Below are 21213 nucleotides of genomic sequence, written 5' to 3'. Positions count from 1 at the left end.
TCTCAAATGAAAGCTTACTACCCCTGGGGTTGTGCCAAAATATCACAAAAGTGTAGAAATCAAAAAAATACTGAAAAAATAAAAGAGAAAATACAAATAAAAAAGGAACCGAATTCTTAAACATTCTTGACTTGCATTGTAAATGTATGGCATTTGCCAGACGCCCTTATCCAGAGCAACTTGGGGGTTAAGGGCCTTGCTCAAGGGCCCAACAGTGGCAACCTTTCAGTCTTTTCACATCCTTTTCAACGTCTTAACCACTGAAGAGGTAGTTCTTGCCGCATCGGCATATTTGTTCTAAAAAGCTTTTCATGAATATTCAGTGTGTGTGTGTGTGTGTGTGTGTGTGTGTGTGTGTGTGTGTGTGTGTGTGTGTGTGTGTGTATAACAATTATATATCTTCCTTTATATGTGCTCGCCTCAATACCGTTTTTTGCTATTTTAGATCACTGGGGGAGGAGGCGGGGTGTCAAAACTTTTGCACTCATTTATCTGACAGGTTATCAGTATGTTCAAAATCGTGTCTCTTGAAATCATGGTGTTTTGAAGGAGGAACCTTTTCCACCCCCTTTGTGATTGGACGGTATCCAAACCTCTTTTCACTCATTGGACAAAGAAACACAAAAGGGCGGGACTTTCTCATGGGTTCACAAGAGTGCAGAGAGAGTGAATGTGTGTGAGTGTGTGAGTGTGTGTGTGGGTGTGTTTTTCACTGGAAGCCAGCCAAGACCCTCCCAGAGCATTCCTGGCTTTCGCTGTGAAGTTCATGTGGACGTTTCTTGTTTTTCTGTAAAATCCCTCACACGACTTTGTGTAACAGAGAAATACAGAAATGGAGGGGAAAATAAATCTCGCTCTGTGATTGGCTGAGAGGGAGAAGAGACGTGATCACTTCCTTCACGTCAACAAAGGAGGCTGAACCTGATGCTCTCGGGTTGTTACTGTAAACCTTTTGAAACTTTAACCGTGTGTGTGTGTGTGTGTGTACTCATGTGCAGATATAAGAAGAAGATCTGCAGCTGAACTGAAGTAGTTGTAATTGTCTTATTTCTCATTGATATATTTGCAGTATTTCCAGGAGCCAAGTCTCATGAGCAGGACAGAAACAAAGCCGGAGAGATGAAACTATTTGCAAAGAAATGACAGGAGGAAACATTTCTTACACAAATGCAACACCGAGACACTGAATACACACTACATAAGGTGATCACAAGTCTGCATTCTCCTTAAACCAGAAATCCTAAATACAGCTTTCATCTTTCGTCTTTCTTTCATCTTTTTGTTTTGTTTAGGTTTTTTGTTTTGTTTTCTAGCATGTTCCCTGTAATTGCAACGAATCTCTTCAGAAGAGCCGCAAAATGCTGGGAAAGTTGTCGCACCGCAGCTACTATCATCTCCGGCACCAACATCTCACAGTGAGTCCGTCCTCCTCACATGTGTACCGAAGTCCAAAAGTCCAGAAGGTCGAATGAAAACACTGTAAACGATCTATAGCTCACGAATGTTCTCCTTATGTTACAAAAACAACCATCTAGAAACTTATCTCAGGAGCCCAGATGCTACCGATGATAACGATTACATTAGTATAGATTAAAGGTATGAAAATTCCAGATTTGTTAGGAAAGTGTGTCATAACCCTGTCATAAACTGTCATAACACCTGTTATAACCCTGTCATAGTCCTATTCTTTGGGATGCATTTATGAGATTGTTATAAAATATTATAAAACTCTTTTTATAAAAAAAAAATAAATAAATTGAAAGAGACAATAGAATTATAGATTTCTAACATGTCATTACAGTGTTGTTATAAGTGCTTATTTAATGCTTATAAGCAGAAATAACATTGAAATAAGTTCTTCCTGGGACCTACATATATAGTTATAAAGCCTTGATATTGCAAATGATGAAAGCAGGTGCTGTGAATTTATACATCTCTATGATGTGTTCATGTATGTGTCATAAGGGACAATGTAGGTGTCATGAAGCCTTATGAACAACACATTCATATAATGTTTTAAAATGCTAATTTTTTAAATAAACAACCAATTAAAATTGTTATTAGCTTCCATGGTTTCTTCTCCACCAGACATGTGACAGAGCGTCTGAAGAAGGATGTAGCAGAGATGAACCAGCAGCTTCCAGGCTTTAGACCAGGCCTGGTGGTGCTACAAGTGAGTCCTGTGTATGTTTGTTTGTTTGTTTGTTTGTTTATCTCAAATTATATAGTTGACTGATATAAGCAAGCTTTTTCCTCTGATAATCTGACTCTTTCTTTTATTCTTTCTTCTTCCCTTTTTTCCCTTTTCTTTCTTTTTGTCTTTGTTTATTGCTTTCTTTTTTCCAGCTGGCCATTTGATAACATGCCATTCTCTTTCCCATCACTGATCTCACACTTTCTATGACCAATGATTACATTCATAACTTGTTATAATTGAATTTATAAAGCATTAAATACACTTTCTTAGCAGTGGGTGACCTCATTTTGACCCCATACACCAGTGGGTGACCTCATTTTGACCTCATACAGCGATGTTTGGTGCCAAAATGCTCCCGTTGTTTGTAAACACTGTTCTACGCTGGTAGAGTTTATTACGATCAAGTGCCGACCCTTCTACCTACTGAGGGAATTCACAGTGTCGCTGTTTACATCCCTCCCACCGCTAACAACAGCGACCGAATTGAGGAACTTTACCAGGCTATCAGCGAGCAACAGACAGCACACCCGGACGGATTTCTTGTCACTGCTGGGGACTTAAATAATGCAGATTTAAAATCTTTTCTGCCAAATCTTTATCAGAACATAGACTTTCCCACAAGGGGCAATAATACACTGGACTTGGAATACACAAACAGCAAAGGAGCATACAAAGCCTCCCCCCTTCCCCACATCAGACTCTCTGACCACATCACCATCATGCTCAGACCTGCGTACAGACCAAAGGTGAGATTTACCAGACTAACCAAGAAGGAGGTACCATCCTTCTCCAGGATTTAACATCCAAAACACCACACACGCACAGAAGATCCCACCTTACCAACTGGAGCAGGTGGTGTGTCTGTCCCCAGTCAACGTGAAAAAGACCTTCATTAGGATCAACCCATGCAAGGCAGCCAGATCAGACAACATACCTGGGCGGTTTCTAAAGGTGAGGGCGGTTTCTTTTACTGTGTAAAAAAAACTTAAGTATGTACTCATTGACATCTTTGACATCTCACTGAGTCAAACAGTCGTTCCAAAGTGTTTCTAAGACCACACAATAATTCCAGTTTCATAAAAGCCAAACTCATCCAGCCACAATGACTACCGGCCCACTGCAATGACCTCCATCATTATGAAGTGCTTCGAGCGACTGGTCATGCAGCACATAAAATCCATTCTTCCTCCCTCACACGACCCGTTCCAGTTTGCATATATAACTAACAGGTCCACGGAGGATGCCATCTCAGCCGCTCTCCATCCAGCCCTAAAACCGCGGGACTCTAAAGACACCTATGTTTGAATGGTGTTCCTGGATTTTAGTTCAGCATTCAACACAATCAACCACCAGCCGCTAATAAACAAACTGAGTCACCTGGGACTCAACTCCCCTCTGTGTAACTGGGTGCTGGATTTCTTATCATAAACACCACAAAATGTACGGGTCGGCAGTAATACATCAATGATCACCATGCTGAGCACAGGGGTACCACAAGGGTGTGTGCTCAGCCCACTGCTTTTTACCCTGTTGACCCATGATTGTGTACACAGTTACAGCACCAACCACATCATCAATTTTGCAGATGACACGACTGTAGTGGGCCTCATCACCAACAACAATGATGCCAATTACAGGAGCGAGATTAGCCGACTGATCCAGTGGACTAACCACAACAATATCTTCCTCAACGTGGGAAAGGCCAAAGAAATTGTCATCGACTTCAGAAGAGGACCTCAACAGCACCCCAAATGATCATCAATTGTATGGTACCGCAATGGAGAGGTTCCTGGAAGTGCATATCTCTGAGGACCTAGCCTGGATGACCAAAAAAGCTTAGTCACGCCTCTACTTCCTCTGCAAACTGAGGAAAGCTCGAGTCCCACCTCCCACCTCATGTGCTCCTTTTAGCGGGGTGCCATTGAGAGCATCCTCACCAGCTGCATCCATGTGTGGTACGGAGGCTGCACTGCCTCCTGTCGAAAGACTCACAATGCATAGTGCATGCAGCCAGCAAGATCACTGGTGTCTCTCTGCCCTCTCTTATGGACATCTACCACACCCGCCTCACTAGCAGAGCCATCAGCATAGCTGCGGATAGCTCACACCCATCAAACCTCCATTTTAGCCTCCTGCCTTCAGGGAGAAGGTACCAGAGCCTCCAGGCTGGCTTCACAAGACTTTCAAACACCTTCATCCATTAGGCTGTCAGGATGCTGAACTCTAGCCATTACCTCCCCCTTTCCCCACATACTCCTGAACTCTAAGTATTTCCAGCTCGCCACACACTTCTTTATTACAAATGAATCAAGACACTTTATACTTTTTGCAGAAATTCTGCACAAATAGACCTGTTTTATAAACACCTTTTTAAAAACTGTTACATATACAAATTCTTTCAATCTGACACAATCTATTTATTACAAGTACACTGCTGTTACCTCATACAAAATCTATCTATACTGCATTGACAATGTGTACACTTGATGAGAGAGAAGAGAAACGGTATTTCGATTCCTCTGTATGTCTGCACATATGTTGGCATTGACAAAAAAAAACCTTGAACCTTGAATACACCAGGTTTTTGACCTCATTTTGGCCCCTTACACCAGTGTGTGACCTCATTTTCACCCTGTACACCAGTGTGTGTGACCTAATTTTCACCCCGTACACCAATGTGTGACCTTGTTTTGACCCTGTACACCAGTCTGTGACCCCATACAACAGCCTGTGACCTCATTCTGACCCCATAAATCATTGTGTGACCTCATTTTGACCCCATATATCAGTGTGTGACCTAATTTTGACCCCATACACCAGTCTGTGATCCCATTTTGATGCCATACACCAGTGTGTGACCTCATTTTGAACAAATACACCAGTGTGTGACCCCATTGTGATGCCATGCACCAGTGTGTGACCTCATTTCGGTCCCATACACCAATGTTAAACCAAATTCTGGCCCTATTCACCAGTGTGTGACCTCATTTTGACCCCATTCACCAGTGTGTGACCTTTATTTTGAACCCATACACTAGTGTGTGACCTCATTTTGAACCCATACACTAGTGTTTGACATCATTTTTCCCCAATGCACTAGTACTTCACCTCATTTTGACCCCATACACCAGTGTGTGACCCCGTTTTAATCCAATACACCTGTGCATAAGTTCATTTTGGCCTTATTCACCAGTCTGTGACCCCATTTAGACCACCCAATATACCAGTGTAGCCACGTTTTTTTCTCCATACACCAGTGTGATTCTATTTTGACCCCTTCTAGAATGTGATGACATTTTGATCAATTTTAAAAGTTATTTTCTGTCTGTTATGGGCTTCTATTGCCTTATTTTAAGATCAACTACGACCTGCAATGTGCAGCTGAGAAACAAAAAGAGATTTCTTTGTCCATTTCAGGTCGGGGACAGAGACGACTCTAATCTTTACATCAGTATGAAGTTAAAGGCAGCAGCCAGAGTAGGTTGGGATTCTACAGCTCGACCATGTTTACTTGTAACTGTAAATGTATTTGAATTCTCTTGATTTCTGTTTTTTAGTCTCATAATGATTTGTTTTTCAGATCGGAATTAATGCTAATCACATCAGACTTCCTAAGATGGCTACAGAAGATGAGGTAAAAAAAAAAATGTAACATGTTCTATGGATTTTAAAATTGATTGACAATTGATCAGTGGAGACAAATTCTAGATTGATAGTGACACATTTTGTTGTTGCAATCTGCTGTTTACCCTGACCTTGGGAAAAATCCAATAACATAGGGTAAAATCATTGTCAACAAACAATCGAGGGTCAGGTGATAAAATTATTATTTTTTTAAATGGTGAAAGGTCTAGACTGCAGGCAGGCTTGTATATACCATTTATTAATAATGGATCATTTCCAAATATGCAAGCAGCCCATTCCACAGGCACTAATTTTCTCCCATACCATCAGGGATGCAGCTTTTTGAACTGAGCCCTGATAACAAGCGGGATGGTCCCTCTCCTCTTTAGTCCAAAGGATGTGATGAAACATTTTATTTTGATTTGTCATCTGATCACAGAACAGTTTTCCACTTTGCCACCTGAAAGAAGGTGGGAGTTTTGGAGCAACACAATAGAAACAGCTAATGAAAAGATGCAATCAGGCAATTTCTATGTAATGGAAACATTTTCTGACATGGTCACATCGAAGCTACAGTATTTTATAATATGTTACATGTTGTATAGGTGCTACAGAGTATAAGAATGTTTAACGAGGACCCGGATGTTCACGGCCTTATCGTCCAGCTCCCCCTGGACTCTATCAATCCCATAAACACGGAGAAAGTCACCAATGCTGTAAACCCAGACAAAGATGTGGACGGGTAAGAGATTATACTGTATTATAATATCTCTATTATAGATTTTTATGCTTACACCCAAAAATGATGTCAGCTTTCATAAGGTGTTGGAATAAAAGGTTCTATTTGCTCATGCTATTTTGTTTGTGGGTGGTGACAATATCAGTGGTGGACTGTCAGGGTCAGCAAGTCCTCCTCTGTTGATCTAAACTTTCGTTTTAATATATTTTTTGACTATAAATATGTATTAAATTATCCCCAATAGTCTTTTCTCTTCATTTCATAGTGTTTCTGTTTTTTTTTAAGTTAAAGTTTCTATCCAATCAGATTTCAGATAGTAACAGTTCATGCTGCTTGAAATCTGTGACTTTAACCAATCAGGTTCCGAGTTTGCAACACTTACACCTTTTAGCATGCATCCAATAACGTCTGCATTTTCACGTGCGGGAGGTGCAGCTGTGGCTCCAGTGAAAGGAGACGTGTTGAATTGTGTTCATTGCGTTTCTTGCTTTATTCGTTCATTCTCACTGTATGAGATCCTGTGTGTGATGCAGCGCTCTGTTCTACTGTGTTTCTCTATAATACTGATGCTTTCTATACACGTGGCGTCATAATGATAGGATTCAGATTGGATTAGTTGGGGGTCTGGGGGGTGAAATGCATGGCTTGATACTGCATTATACAATTAGTGGATAGAAAACAAATAGAAGACTGTACAACTGTACAAAAAGAAAGTCATGAGCTACTTGTATGTGTTTGTGAATGAACTGTAATAATGAAAGCTCCACCTGTGTGTTCATGGCTGCAGTCTGAACAGTGTGAACGCAGGGAAACTGGCGCGAGGAGATCTGCACAACTGCTTCATCCCTTGCACACCTCACGGCTGTATGGAGCTCCTCAAACATGCAGGTGAGAAACATCACCTGTAGGAAGAAATCAGCTTGATGAGAAGCAACAGATTAAATGGCAGCATTGTTGAATTCTGGAATTGGCCAGAATACTTCTGATAGGCTCTTATAAGTTTCTGTATTATGGGTTGTGAATTTTCTATTAAAACCAGTTGATACAGTCAGGTTTTCTGTAAGGAATAGCTAATTTACTCAACATTTATGCAAGAAGTGTCCAGTGTCAGTTGTTTGCTCTTGTTTTCTTGTCTAATTAACTTAAAAAAAAACATAACAATTGAAAAACAAGTGCTTAAAAGGTCATAGCCTAACATAGCATCCATTAGGCTTTGGCCTGAATGCCATTAATTGCTGGCATTCAAAAGATTACACATCAAGATAATGGACATCAAGTTTTATTAAACTAATTCAGTTTGTTTAACAATAACTGAATTTTTATTTTATTTTATTGAATTTTTTTTTACCATTTCTACATTCCACAATTTAACACTTTAATATTTTTCCAAAACTGCCAACTCCTAGTTCTAAAATGTTCTCGTTTCCCTGTGATATCCTGTATAATAGGAATCTCTTAGAAATGTGCTTTAGTATAAAAAATACCAAACAATTCAGAAACAATAGTACAAAATTTCCATTAGATGTCTTTGTGGATGCAGTCCTGAGATCAGAATGTGTTTTGTGAAGACAGATGTTGAACCTTGTTTGTGCAGGTGTTTCAGTAGCGGGCAAGAACGCTGTGGTGATCGGACGCAGTAAGATCGTTGGAGCTCCCATGCATGACCTTCTCATGTGGAACCATGCCACTGTCACCTGCTGTCACTCCAAAACTCCAGACCTTCCAGCTGAAGTAAGTCCTTGTTCTTATTCTTCTCTTCCTACTACTCCAATTTGTCTAGTCTTTCTCTTCTTTCATATACAGGTTATTGAAAATCGCTTTTACAGGCAATAGGTTGTTGTTTAAAATAGTTTGAGTATGTTTTTGGTGATCTTTTGGATATAATTTATAAAGACACTGTTCTCTCTAGTGTGTATGAAAGCAACTGTTTTGAATGAAAATACAAGTCAAATCAGGTCAAAAATAAAAGAATCAGCAAACCTCTGGGAATAATAGTAAGAAAAAAATAATCTTCATCTTCTTTCGGCTGCCCCATTAGGGGGCGCCACAGCAGACCAGCTGTCTCCATACCCTCCTGTCCTCTACATCTGCCTCTTTCAAACCAACTACCTGCATGTCTTCATTAACCACATTCATAAACCTCCTCCAGAATCTTTATTTTTTCCTCCTTCCTGGTGGCTCCATCCTCAGCATTCTTCTACTGATATACCCCATGTCCCTCCTCTGCACATGTCCAAACCATCTCAATGTCACCTCCCTCACCTTGTCTCCAAAACGTCCTACATGCGCTGTCCCTCTAATAAACTCATTTCTAATCCTGTCCATTGTCATCACTCCCAATGAAATCTAAGCATCATCACCACTGCAAACAGTAAAGGGCTCAGAGCCGATCCTTGATGCAGTCCAACCTCCACCATAAAACCAGTCTGTCGTTCCTACTGCACACTTCACTGCTGTCACACTGTCCTCATACATGTCCTGCACCACCCTCACATACTTCTCTGACACACCAGACTTCCTTATACAATACCACAACTCCTCTCTCCACCCTGTCGTACGCTTTCTCTAAATCCACAAATACACAATGCTACATCTCCCTTATTTTTAAAACCTCGATCAAAGCTCTGTGTTCTGTATGTAGCTCTGTGTTCCTTTATGTAGCTCTGTGTTCTGTATGTAGCTCTGTGTTCTGTATGTAGCTCTGTGTTCTGTTATGTAGCTCTGTGTTCTATTATGTAGCCCTGTGTTCTGTTTGTAGCTCTGTGTTCTGTATGTAGCTCTGTGTTCTTATATGTAGCTCTGTGTTCTTTATGTAGCTCTGTGTTCTGTATGTAGCTCTGTGTTCTGTATGTAGCTCTGTGTTCTGTGTGTAGGTTTGTGTTCTGTTATGTAGCTCTGTGTTCTGTTATGCAGCTCTGTGTTCTGTGTGTAGGTTTGTGTTCTGTTATGTAGCTCTGTGTTCTGTTATGTAGCTCTGTGTTCTGTTATGTAGGTCTGTTTTCTATATGTAGCTCTGTGTTCTGTATGTAGCTCTGTGTTCTGTTATGTAGGTCTGTTTTCTATATGTAGCTCTGTGTTCTGTATGTAGCTCTGTGTTCTGTGTGTAGCTCTGTGATCTGTTATGTAGCTCTGTGTTCTGTTATGTAGCTCTGTGTTCTGTATGTAGCTCTGTGATCTGTTATGTAGCTCTGTGTTCTGTATGTACCTCTGTATCCTGTTATGTAGCTCTGTGTTCTGTATGTAGCTCTGTTTTCTGTTATGTTGCTCTGTGTTCTGTATGTAGCTCTGTGTGCTGTATGTACTGTAGCTCTGTGTTCTGTATGTAGCTCTGTTTTCTGTTATGTTGCTCTGTGTTCTGTATGTAGCTCTGTGTTCTGTATGTAGCTTTGTGTTCTGTTATGTAGCTCTGTGTTCTGTTATGTAGCTCTGTGTTCTGTATGTAGCTCTGTTTTCTGTTATGTAGCTCTGTGTTCTGTTATGTAGCTCTGTGTTCTGTATGTAGCTCTGTGTTCTGTATGTAGCTCTGTTTTCTGTTATGTAGCTCTGTGTTCTGTTATGTAGCTCTGTGTTCTGTATGTAGCTCTGTGTTCTGTATGTAGCTCTGTTTTGTATGTAGCTCTGTATTCTGTATGTAGCTCTGTATTCTGAATGTAGCTCTATGTTGTTTTATGTAGCACCAGGGTTCTGGAGAAACGTAGTTTCATTTTGGATTGTTTGGTGTGCTATTATAATAAACCAGCTCAGCATTTACAGCCACCTCCACTTTCACTTATTACATATCGTAAAAAGATTAAATAATGCGATTTAAGATTCCATTAAAGCTTAGCAAGAACACACTTCTAATTCATAATGGTAGCTCAGTGGTTAATACAGTGAGCTTCCATTAGAAAGGTAGTCCTAGTAAACCCAGGTGTCACTGATGGGCCCTTAACTCTTAGGGTATCTCAAAAATGCCGAAAATGTAAAAAAAAAAAAATAATAAATAAAAAAGGTCATATCTAAAAGATAAAGTTATATAGACTGATTTTAGAAATTTCAAATTTATATTTAAATCCACAGAAATGTGTTTTCTGCAAAGCAGCTTTGGGACATTGTCCATTGTTAAAATCTCTTTACAAATAAAATGGAAGTAAATTCATTTAAAAATACAAATCAGGATGAAAAAGTGGGCGGGGCTAAACAGGAATCGTACTGAAACAGAAATGCTGGAAAAACACCCGTAGACTGAACCTTCGTTAGTTCTATATAATAAAACAAAGTACGCTTTTGCAACACAGGCTCCAAGCATATATGTTTAGCAATAATCTGATTGAGAACATTCTGAAGGTCCATAGAGAAGCTCTAACAGGCTTTGTCTCCTCTGTGAAGGTCAAAAGGGCAGACATAGTGGTGGTAGGTGCTGGGAAAGCCGAGCTGCTGAAAGGCGAGTGGATAAAGGAGGGCGCTGTGGTCATCGACGTCGGCATTAACCACATCCCAGGTCTTTCTCTCATAATAGTTTGATGTACTATAGGTTTATCGAATGTCTTCACCTTTTGCTGTCATGTTCACGTTCCCTGTAAATGAGAAGACACATCAGGGGTCATACAGCATGTGAGCATAAAATGTTTGCATGGAAGTAGATTTACTTATGACCAAGATGTAGCCCAAGTGTTAGTGGTAAAAATGTGTGTAACGTACGTGTGTAAATGTACACGGCTGAAAGGCAGGTTTTAGATTTGCAGGATTACATTTTGTTTAAAGGAAAAAATAATGTAATGCAGATTTTTAGTGTGTATTTTTTCTGCACAGACAGTAGCAGGCCGTCGGGTGTACGCGTGGTGGGAGATGTTCACTATCCATCAGCTAAAGAGCGAGCAGGCCTCATCACTCCGGTTCCTGGAGGAGTGGGCCCCATGACTGTTGCCATGTTGATGGAGGTATGATTTAATTTTTCAAAAAATTCTACAAACGAATCCCCGTAATGGCAAAGTGAAAAAGGTTTGTTTGAAATCTTTTTGAGTTTGATGCTACAAGCTTGACCAACTATTGTTGGGCAGTTTCTCACATTCTTCTTTGCAGAACCTCTAAAGCTCCATCAGCTTGGATGGGGAGCATCAATGCACAGCCATTTTCAGATCTTCAGAGATGTTAAAGTTGTTAAAGAGTTGTCCCGTAGACACTGCTTTGTTATCTTGGCTGTGTGCTAAGTCGCTGTCCTGTTGGAAGATAAACCGTAAACCCAGGTCCAAAGCACTCTGGAGTAGGTTTTCATCAAGGACGTCTCTGTGCATTGCTGCATTCATCTTTCCCTCGATCCTGACCAGTTTCAAAGTTCCTGCTGCTGAAAAACATCCCCACAGCATGATGCTGCCACTACCATGCTTCACTGTAGAGATGGTACTGACCAGGTGCTCAGCGGTGCCTGCTTTCCTCCAGACATTATGTTTGGCATTCAGGCCAAAGAGTTTAATCTTTGTTTCTCATGGTCTGAGAGTCCTTCAGGTGCTTTTTAGCAAACTCCAGAGCCTGCCATGTGCCTATTACTATTAGGAGTGGCTTCCATCTGGCCACTTTACCATACAGGCCTGATTGTTGGAGTGCTGTAGAGATGATTATTCTTCTGGAAGGTTCTCCTCTCTCCACAGAGATTTCACCAGGTTCATGCAGAATTTAACGTTTGTTCTTTGTTCTAACTTGCTGTCCATGATGAAATTGCAGATGTGGTAACGCATGTGGTCAGAATAGCACAAATTACATCATTAGTCTCCAAACTTTTTGATACCTCCTCATATATATGTACAGCATATGGTCTATTCTTATTATCACACTGAGCTCTTCATGGGTTTTCTCAACACAATATTTTCATCATCTCATCATTGTTATTTACAGAACACAGTCAGGAGTGCTCAAAAGTTCCTGCAGATGTACAGACCCGGGAAATGGAGTGTGACGTACACCAAGCTGAAACCAGACAGACCCTGGGCAAGGTGCGTGAACACTGGGTTTTACGATTCATTTATTTGTGATGGTACAATCTATGGAAGAACCTCACCTGCACATGGAGGAAGGAAGTGGAAGCAGGTGACAGGTTCTCGAAAACCTTCTGACACTGCTTGACATGCTCCCAGGGCTCTCGTATGTCCTCCTTTTATCCTTTTCGTTATTCATTGCAACAGAACACACTCTGTGTAAAAAACTGTGTAAAGGTGTGTGATCCTTACTGGATCATTCACAAACTGCTAGCACAGGCCGATATAAAAAAAGACACTGCGTGTCATAAGTTTCATTATTTCAAGGTTATTGCAGGCGGTGTTTAGTAACAAACAAGCTCTAGTTGTGTTTTATCTTCCCAACAGTTTTATTGTTGATTAGATAAAAGTGACTTTAAATATAAAATAAGAGAAAATATATAACAAATATAATAAAGTGGGATTTTTTGCATAATCCAGTTTGTTAGAAATCTGGGGTCAGCGATGGTACAGCACCCCTGGAGCAGATAGGGTTAAGGGCCTTTCTCAAGGGCCCAACAGTGGCCCACTAGGGGTGCTGGGGCTTGAACCTCTGATCTTATGATCTGTAACCCAAACTCCTTCACCACTGAACCACCACTGCTAATAAAATTGCAATGAATCTCCTAATTACACATTTACAGATGGGATGGACGTATAATAGATATAGTTTCTTTTGTGTCTGGTTTCTCTCAAGGTTCCTTCCTCGTGTTCATCAGGGCCGCTTTTGCCTCATTAGCGCTGCAACAACTTGATTCATTTAATTATACTGATTCATAATGTTCTAAAAGGATTTATGTTCATCCCAAAAGCAACAGAATTAGAGCAAAGCATCAAGGTACTACAAGAAAGTGTTTAACTTCAGAGTATTTGTTTTTGTAATTTAAGTCTGATTTTCACTCACAGTGACCCCTGGATCTCTCAGTGTGCTGCACGGAAGCCCATCCTTCAGCTGGCGAAGGAAATAGGACTGTTCTCGAAGGAAATGGAGCAGTATGACAGGAGCAGGGCGAGGGTGAGCCTGGATGTCCTGCAACGACTTGACAAACAGCCTGAGGGAAAATACGTAGCAGTCACTGGGTAAGATTTAACCGTGTGTATATTTTTATCTCAGCAGAAGGTCTTGAGTTTAAAGTGCAACTGCTGGGCCCCTGAGCAAGGCCCTTAAGGCCCTTAATCCTCAATGGCTCAATTGTATATATTAAAATCAGTGTAAGTTGGTCTGAATGAGGGCACCTTCTCGAGTGCTTTCTCTCCGCTGCTGCTACATGAAAACAACGTATCGCAACACTGCGGAGACGGAGGCGTGTCCTGAGAGTCACATAGAATACAGATTAACATGGCAGAGGTAGAGCTGTAATTTTCTGCACACACAACAGGAAATGAACGTCTGTTTTTATTCTTTGTACTTCTTTTTTGCACTAAAAAGACTTGTGAAATAAGTTAGAAGTCAGAAGGCACTTTGTAAATTGCTGATCTGCTGTCAGCCTGAACCAAAGACATAAAAGTTCACTGTCTGTAATATTTTTCCCATTGGATGCATCATATAGTATCACATCGGTATTCAAATAGATCTTTTGTATTGTTTTCTACTGTTGCTTATGCATCGAGATGCGAATCACATCGGCCTCAGTTATGAAGCTGTACATTTATAATGTATACATACAGTATGTATATACAGTAGGTACACAATCATGTATAATGAAGGAGATTTGTGAATAATGAGAATAATGCATAGAGTTGAATTATTTCCAGTAACTACATGCTCCTGAAGTCTTTAATTCGTTTTATTGAACAGCAAAATTCAAACAGTTAAATTTTTATTAAAGAATAACACATCATACATATACCCAAGTTATGTATTGCCCAGGATGGTATTGCACAGCAAGAGCCTTTTATTATATACCTGTCAGGGATCCCCCTGCCACGCCCCCCTCGGAAGCTGTCAGGGATCCCCCTGCCACGCCCCCCTTGGTAGCTGTCAGGGATTCACCCTGCCACGGCCCCCTCAATTGCAGTCACGCTGCTTTCCTTGATTACCGACAGCTGTGGCTCATTAAAGATCAGACTACTTAAACTCACGTTCTTGAGTCACAGGCTGTCGGTCCTTGTATTGTCATGCTGGTAATTCGCGTGGCTGCTCGAACACCGGCAGTCACCGCTGGCTCTATAGCCGAACTCCGTTTCCGTGTTGGATTACTCATTACCGGTGGCTTTACTTACATTTGGATTTTGCTTTGGACATTCGCGCTCATGGTGGATTAATCGTTTCGAGCGGATGTCTTTGTTTGTTTGTTTTCCTCGTCTTGTAAGTGTTTTGTTTTTTGATAGTTCATAAAGACAATGATTGGACTATATCTGCTTCCGCGTCAGCAGCCTAACAATACCTGAGCAAACGATCTAAACTGCAGTCGTAAACATAAGTGTAGAACAGAAAAGGGTCTGGCTATCAGCAAACATCAAAATAAGTTAAAAACTGAAAACATTCAACAAGAAATGTGAAGCAAAACATCTCAATATACCTCAGTATAACTGAAAGAGTTCATTCTCGAACTTTACAAGGAAACAATGGGGTATTTATGCATTTACGCTCTGAAAAAGGGCATTTTGCAGATGATCTTATCCAAAGTGACTTACAACTGAATAGTTGAGGGTTAAGGGCCTTGCTCAAGGGCCCAGCAGAAGCTTTGGTGGTGCTGAGATTTGAATTTGTGACCTTGTGATCCAGAATCCAATGCCTTAATTACCGAGCTCCAACCTCCCATCAGTTTTACTCACAGAGATGCTGTTCTTAACCAACCTAATCAACACCTATTGACCAATCAGAATGCAGGATTTGATGTGCTGTGGTGTATGAGAGAAAGAAACCAATATTGTATATACAAATGTATTGTGTATATATACAAAAATTTGAAAGTATTTTGTGTGTTGTCGGCTCAGAATAACGTCTGCTGCACAAGCTGAAGGTCTGCGCACCGTAGCTCTGGGGCTAGCTCAAGCTTTGGGAGCACATTTGAAGGTCAATGCTTTTGCCTGTGTTCGACAACCATCTCTTCGACACTGGTTAGGTGTCAGAGGTAAGAATTCCTGATGCCAGCGAGCTGAATAATATACTGTATGTATGGATGTTTTAGTTCTATTCTTTGTTTAGTGGCTGTGAAGACTTTGGAGTAATTTACGGGTTTTGAGACACCTGCATGTTTACATTTGTTTCTCTGTAACATCCTTTTTGAAAGTCAATATCACACATGAATTAAACAGTAAATGAGTGGAGGAAAGTTCTGAGGAGTGCAAATGGGACATTTGTGTCTCTATCAGAAGAACTTGTGTGAGATGGAGACCAGGAGAGAACATCTAATCAGACTCCCTCACCCCCACACTCACACATGGAGGTGAAAGTGTAATAGTTTGGGGTTGTTTTGGAGCAGTGAAGGTTTCGGAAAGTGAAAGGAATCTTGAACCTACACGTCTCCCATTCCACACTTCACCACCATGCAGTTCCGTCTGGACTGCGCCTCATTGAAACCAACTTCACCGTCCAACAAGACGATGAGCCGAATCGCACGTCTGAGTTCTGTAAGTGTTATTAAGAGATCAAACAGACGTCTGGAGTGATATTTATCATGATACAACCTGCCCAGTCACCGCACCTCAATCCTACTGACCTGCTCTGGGATGAAGAAGAAAACTCCAACTAGTGAAGAAAATCTTTGCAGAATTTTACGAGTTTTACTTTGCAGAAACACGGAAAAGTATTTCAGCTGAATGTTTGGAGGAAGGAAGTGTCTGGAGGCTGAGTGTGTGTGTGTAAAGCTGTTCTTTATGCTAAAGGAGGATTTTACATTAAAAATGATGTGAAACATCTGGACATTTATAGATTTGTTTGGTCAAAGAAAATCTTCATACCGTTACATTGGCGAGTTTGTTGCAAAGAAACAAAAGGAACATGACAGTGTCTCTCAAAAACTCAAAGTCTTGGCATCTCCACACTTCCCTCACAGCCACTGTATGAAGCTCATATAAACACTGTTTATTACCAGGAGCTGCTGATGGAGGTGGATGTTCTCAGATCTCCATGGAGGAGGTGTGTTTCAACTTTTACCTTAGATTTTAATATTACACAGATATGAACATCTAAAAATAGATGTGTGTGTGTGTGTGTGTGTGTGTGTGTGTGTGTGTGTGTGTGTGTGTGTGTGTGTGTGTGTGTGTGTGTGTGTGTGTGTGTGTGTGTGTGTGTGTGTCATAGGCCAATTTTCTGTTTCCAGACACTGAGGCTGTTTCAGCATCCAGTGGCTTCATCACAGACACCATTGAAACTTTCTGTCATTATCAGGACAAACTCTCTGACCAGGTTAAATCTGTGTGTGTATGTGTGTGTGTGTGTGTGTGTGTGTGTGTGTGTGTGTGTGTGTGTGTGTGTGTGTGTGTTTATATTTATTCTCAATTTTATTTTTTGTTTTTAGGATCTTTTTGGCCTCTTGGTGCCAGTCAGAAATGATCTCCGAGCCTTCTCGTCTTCCCAGCTCAAAAGGCTACAGGTATGAACCTGAGGCTTAAGGATGCTCATAAAGCGACATAACACTTACATAAGCTCTTTATAGGACCAATGCACAAATATGTTTACAAAGTCTCATTAAAAATTTCCTCATTAAAAATGTGATTTCAATGTCAAGTTAACTTCACATGTGAGATTGTGTAGCTTTTTGGTGACATAAGGGTGATGTTAGAGCATTATTACAGCAGACATTGTAGCATGATGAACTTCTTATAAATGTATAAGAACCAACAACTGTCATTAAAATTTTTTACCATCAACTTAAATGAACATGTGAGTATTGAATTGTAGTTATGAAGTGACATAAGGCTGACATTGGAGAGTTATGACAGCAGATGTTATAGTGCAATGATTTTTTACAATGTACTGTACATGAACATTTATAAAGCCAACAGTTTTTATAAAAAAAAAAACTTTTCTGAATTTAAATATTTAGTTGACAACATCTGTGATAATGTAGACTTTTGGTGACATAAGGGTGACATTAGAGAGTTATAATAGCTGACATTTTGGCTCTTATTAGCTTACATTAAAATTTATGAATACTTGAACAACTTGAACAAGTCTTAGTTAAATAGTTGTGTAAAGGTTTGTGGACATAATGGTGACATTAGAGAGTTATGACAGTCGACTTTGTATCTTGGTGAAACTCATGACTTGGTGATTCATATCATGATGATGAGCTCTATACCTCTAGCTCTATAACTCTGTTATAAAGTGTAATAGGAAAGTTTTGTAATAACTTAGCTACAATGAACATTATATTTACACTATAAACCCAAAAGTATTGAACTGTTACCTCAAAGTTGGAGGCACACAATTGTATTGGACGCTTTGGATACGGGAGCATTGAATTTTCCCTTCATTCAAACTAGGAGATTAAACCTGTTCCAGCATGACAAAGCCCCTGTGCACAAAACCGGCTTAATGAAGATCTGCTTTCCCTGGAGTTGAAGCGAAAGATCTCCTGCTATAAACCCTATAGAACACCTCTAGAATGAATGTAAACACTGACTGCACCCCAGACCTCCTCACCCTTGAATGAATCTCCACAAAACCTTCACAAAATCTAGTGGAACATCTTCCCAGAAGAGTGGAGGTTCTTATAACAGTAAATGTGGTCTAAAGGTGGAATGTGGTGTATAAAAGGAAGCATATAACAAATGATTGTCCATATAGTGTATGAAGTGCGGTCATATATATATTTATATATATATATATATATATATACAGTGAGGAAAATAAGTATTTGAACACTCTGCTATTTTGCAAGTTTTCCCGCTTAGAAATCATGGAGGGGTCTGAAATTGTCATCGTAGGTGCATGTCCACTGTGAGAGACATAATCTAAAAAAAAATCCAGAAATCACAATATATGATTTTTAAACTATTTATTTGTATGATACAGCTGCAAATAAGTATTTGAACACCTGTCTATCAGCTAGAATTCTGACCCTCAAAGACCTGTTAGTCTGCCTTTAAAATGTCCACCGCCACTACATTTATTATCCTAAATTAGATGCACCTGTTTGAGGTCGTTAGCTGCATAAAGACACCTGTCCACTCCATACAATCAGTAAGAATCCAACTACTAACATGGCCAAGACCAAAGAGCTGTCCAAAGACACTAGAGACAAAATTGTACACCTCCACAAGGCTGGAAAGGGCTACGGGGAAATTGCCAAGCAGCTTGGTGAAAAAAGGTCCACTGTTGGAGCAATCATTAGAAAATGGAAGAAGCTAAACATGACTGTCAATCTCCCTCGGACTGGGGCTCCATGCAAGATCTCACCTCGTGGGGTCTCAATGATCCTAAGGAAGGTAAGAAATCAGCCCAGAACTACACAGGAGGAGCTGGTCAATGACCTGAAAAGAGCTGGGACCACCGTTTCCAAGGTTACTGTTGGTAATACACTAAGACGTCATGGTTTGAAATCATGCATGGCACGGAAGGTTCCCCTGCTTAAACCAGCACATGTCCAGGCACGTCTTAAGTTTGCCAATGACCATTTGGATGATCCAGAGGAGTCATGGGAGAAAGTCATGTGGTCAGATGAGACCAAAATAGAACTTTTGGGTCATAATTCCACTAAACGTGTTTGAAGGAAGAAGAATGATGAGTACCATTCCAAGAACACCATCCCTACTGTGAAGCATGGGGGTGGTAGCATCATGCTTTGGGGGTGTTTTTCTGCACATGGGACAGGGCGACTGCACTGTATTAAGGAGAGGATGACCGGGGCCATGTATTGCGAGATTTTGGGGAACAACCTCCTTCCCTCAGTTAGAGCATTGAAGATGGGTCGAGGCTGGGTCTTCCAACATGACAATGACCCGAAGCACACAGCCAGGATAACCAAGGAGTGGCTCTGTAAGAAGCATATCAAGGTTCTGGCGTGGCCTAGCCAGTCTCCAGACCTAAACCCAATAGAGAATCTTTGGAGGGAGCTCAAACTCCGTGTTTCTCAGTGACAGGCCAGAAACCTGACTGATCTAGAGAAGATCTGTGTGGAGGAGTGGGCCAAAATCCCTCCTGCAGTGTGTGCAAACCTGGTGAAAAACTACAGGAAACGTTTGACCTCTGTAATTGCAAACAAAGCTTACTGTACCAAATATAAACATTGACTTTCTCAGGTGTTCAAATACTAATTTGCAGCTGTATCATACAAATAAATAGTTAAAAAATCATATATTGTGATTTCTCTCACAGTGGACATGCACCTACGATGACAATTTCAGACCCCTCCATGATTTGGAGAAGGGAAGTGGGAGAACTTGCAAAATAGCAGGGTGTTCAAATACTTATTTTCCTCACTGTATATATATATATATATAAAGTGTAACGTTACAAGTCCTAATATAATGTGGCGAACTGCAAGTTTGTTTAGTCTCGGCCTCGCACTTTGTGCACATTCAGCATTTTTATTATTTTTAAACTTTAAAACATACGCCACAATGGCAGGAGTATAAACGTTAGCGCAGTGTAACTGTGGTCACTCGCTCTATACCAGAAATAAGATTAGTTTTGTGCATGCATGAAAATGCTAAAGAATTCATCGTGCTAGTGTTAACCGCTAACCAGGAAGTGGCTAGCAGCTCACGCTAGCGCTGTGGATTCAAGATTTTTTTATTTGTCACAAACATTGTTATGTGCAGGATAAAACTTGCAGTGAAATTAAAAGCAAAAAACCCAAATAATAACAAATTTATTAAATTTTATGAATTTGATTAGTGGCAATTTATTTGATTACTCAATTGAAACAATATAATAAAAAAGTTTGTTGCATAATTTTTTTATTTATTTTTTTATAAAATATTATTTTATATAACATTTAACTAAGAAGACATTTTATTTAAAATTGTTTAAAAAATGTAAGCTTTCAAATGTTGATATTAACAAATTATTAATATTATTTTTAAATATTTAAATTAATAATTATATTTAATATAAAATTACAAGCAGTTTTATGTTCTGCACTCTGTCCTCTAACTGTACCGAAATTAAAAATGTAAAAACTTTATGGTGGTATTAGTAATATTACCCTGTGCCATGATGTTTACTGAAACTGACCTCTAAGCGACCTCTGTGCAGAGACTTGGCATTGAGAAGTCTGACCCCTTCACCCTGAACCATGATGAGATCAGATGCCTGGTTCAGTTGGACATTAACCCAGACAAGATAACGGTACGTGCTATTATGGTCACAATGCTGTGTCCTGTCTCGCTGTTCATAGTGCATAGATGAGACTTATATACCAATGGAAGGACACTGTGTGTGTGTTACAGGATCGAGCGTCGTTAAACAGTGAGCTGAGGGCCATCGTGTCTCTGAGCAGGAGTGTAGAGGACATGAAGGACAGACTCGCTCGGATGGTGGTGGCTTACAGCACATCTGGAGAGCCTGTAACCACTGACGATCTGGTGTGTGTGTGTAGCAAGGGTGTTTGTGTGTGTGTTTGTGTGTGTTTGTGAGAAAGAGAAAGAAAAGTGAAGCATTCTGGTGTCTTTCATTTCAGGGTGTTAGTGAAGTTCTGTGTTTGGTGTTAAAGGAAACCCTGAAGCCGTGTTTGATGCAGACACTGGAGGTATAATAATACCTTTAGATT

General features: G+C 40.3%; 1 protein-coding gene across 10 annotated transcripts in view; it reads left to right on the top strand.

Moving 5' to 3' along the window:
• Window positions 1–386: 386 nt before the first annotated feature.
• Window positions 387–21213, top strand: part of mthfd1a (methylenetetrahydrofolate dehydrogenase (NADP+ dependent) 1a, methenyltetrahydrofolate cyclohydrolase, formyltetrahydrofolate synthetase) — a 35055-nt gene continuing 14228 nt past the window's right edge. For 5 of the 10 annotated variants that reach the window (XM_083562620.1, XM_083562619.1, XM_083562616.1 and 2 more), the window contains exons 1-20: window positions 393–934; window positions 1070–1203; window positions 1314–1415; window positions 2089–2173; window positions 5615–5674; window positions 5778–5831; window positions 6427–6563; window positions 7348–7448; window positions 8155–8291; window positions 10929–11040; window positions 11352–11479; window positions 12432–12529; window positions 13457–13630; window positions 15491–15627; window positions 16591–16634; window positions 16800–16904; window positions 17017–17091; window positions 20700–20792; window positions 20894–21028; window positions 21124–21192. In XM_083562620.1, coding sequence (XP_083418746.1) covers window positions 1315–1415; window positions 2089–2173; window positions 5615–5674; window positions 5778–5831; window positions 6427–6563; window positions 7348–7448; window positions 8155–8291; window positions 10929–11040; window positions 11352–11479; window positions 12432–12529; window positions 13457–13630; window positions 15491–15627; window positions 16591–16634; window positions 16800–16904; window positions 17017–17091; window positions 20700–20792; window positions 20894–21028; window positions 21124–21192 — 1845 coding nt within the window. In that variant the 5' untranslated portion in view covers window positions 393–934; window positions 1070–1203; window position 1314. Of the gene's footprint in view, window positions 944–1069; window positions 1204–1313; window positions 1416–2088; window positions 2185–5614; window positions 5675–5777; window positions 5832–6426; window positions 6564–7347; window positions 7449–8154; window positions 8292–10928; window positions 11041–11351; window positions 11480–12431; window positions 12530–13456; window positions 13631–15490; window positions 15628–16590; window positions 16635–16799; window positions 16905–17016; window positions 17092–20699; window positions 20793–20893; window positions 21029–21123; window positions 21193–21213 lie in introns of those variants that run through there. The other 5 variants (XR_014536913.1, XM_083562621.1, XM_083562623.1 and 2 more) reach the window with 5 other exon arrangements.

The sequence above is a fragment of the Silurus aristotelis genome (assembly GCF_946808225.1).
Source record: "Silurus aristotelis genome assembly, chromosome: 15".
Taxonomy (NCBI): domain Eukaryota; kingdom Metazoa; phylum Chordata; class Actinopteri; order Siluriformes; family Siluridae; genus Silurus; species Silurus aristotelis.
This window is presented reverse-complemented; position numbering and strand designations above follow the sequence as displayed.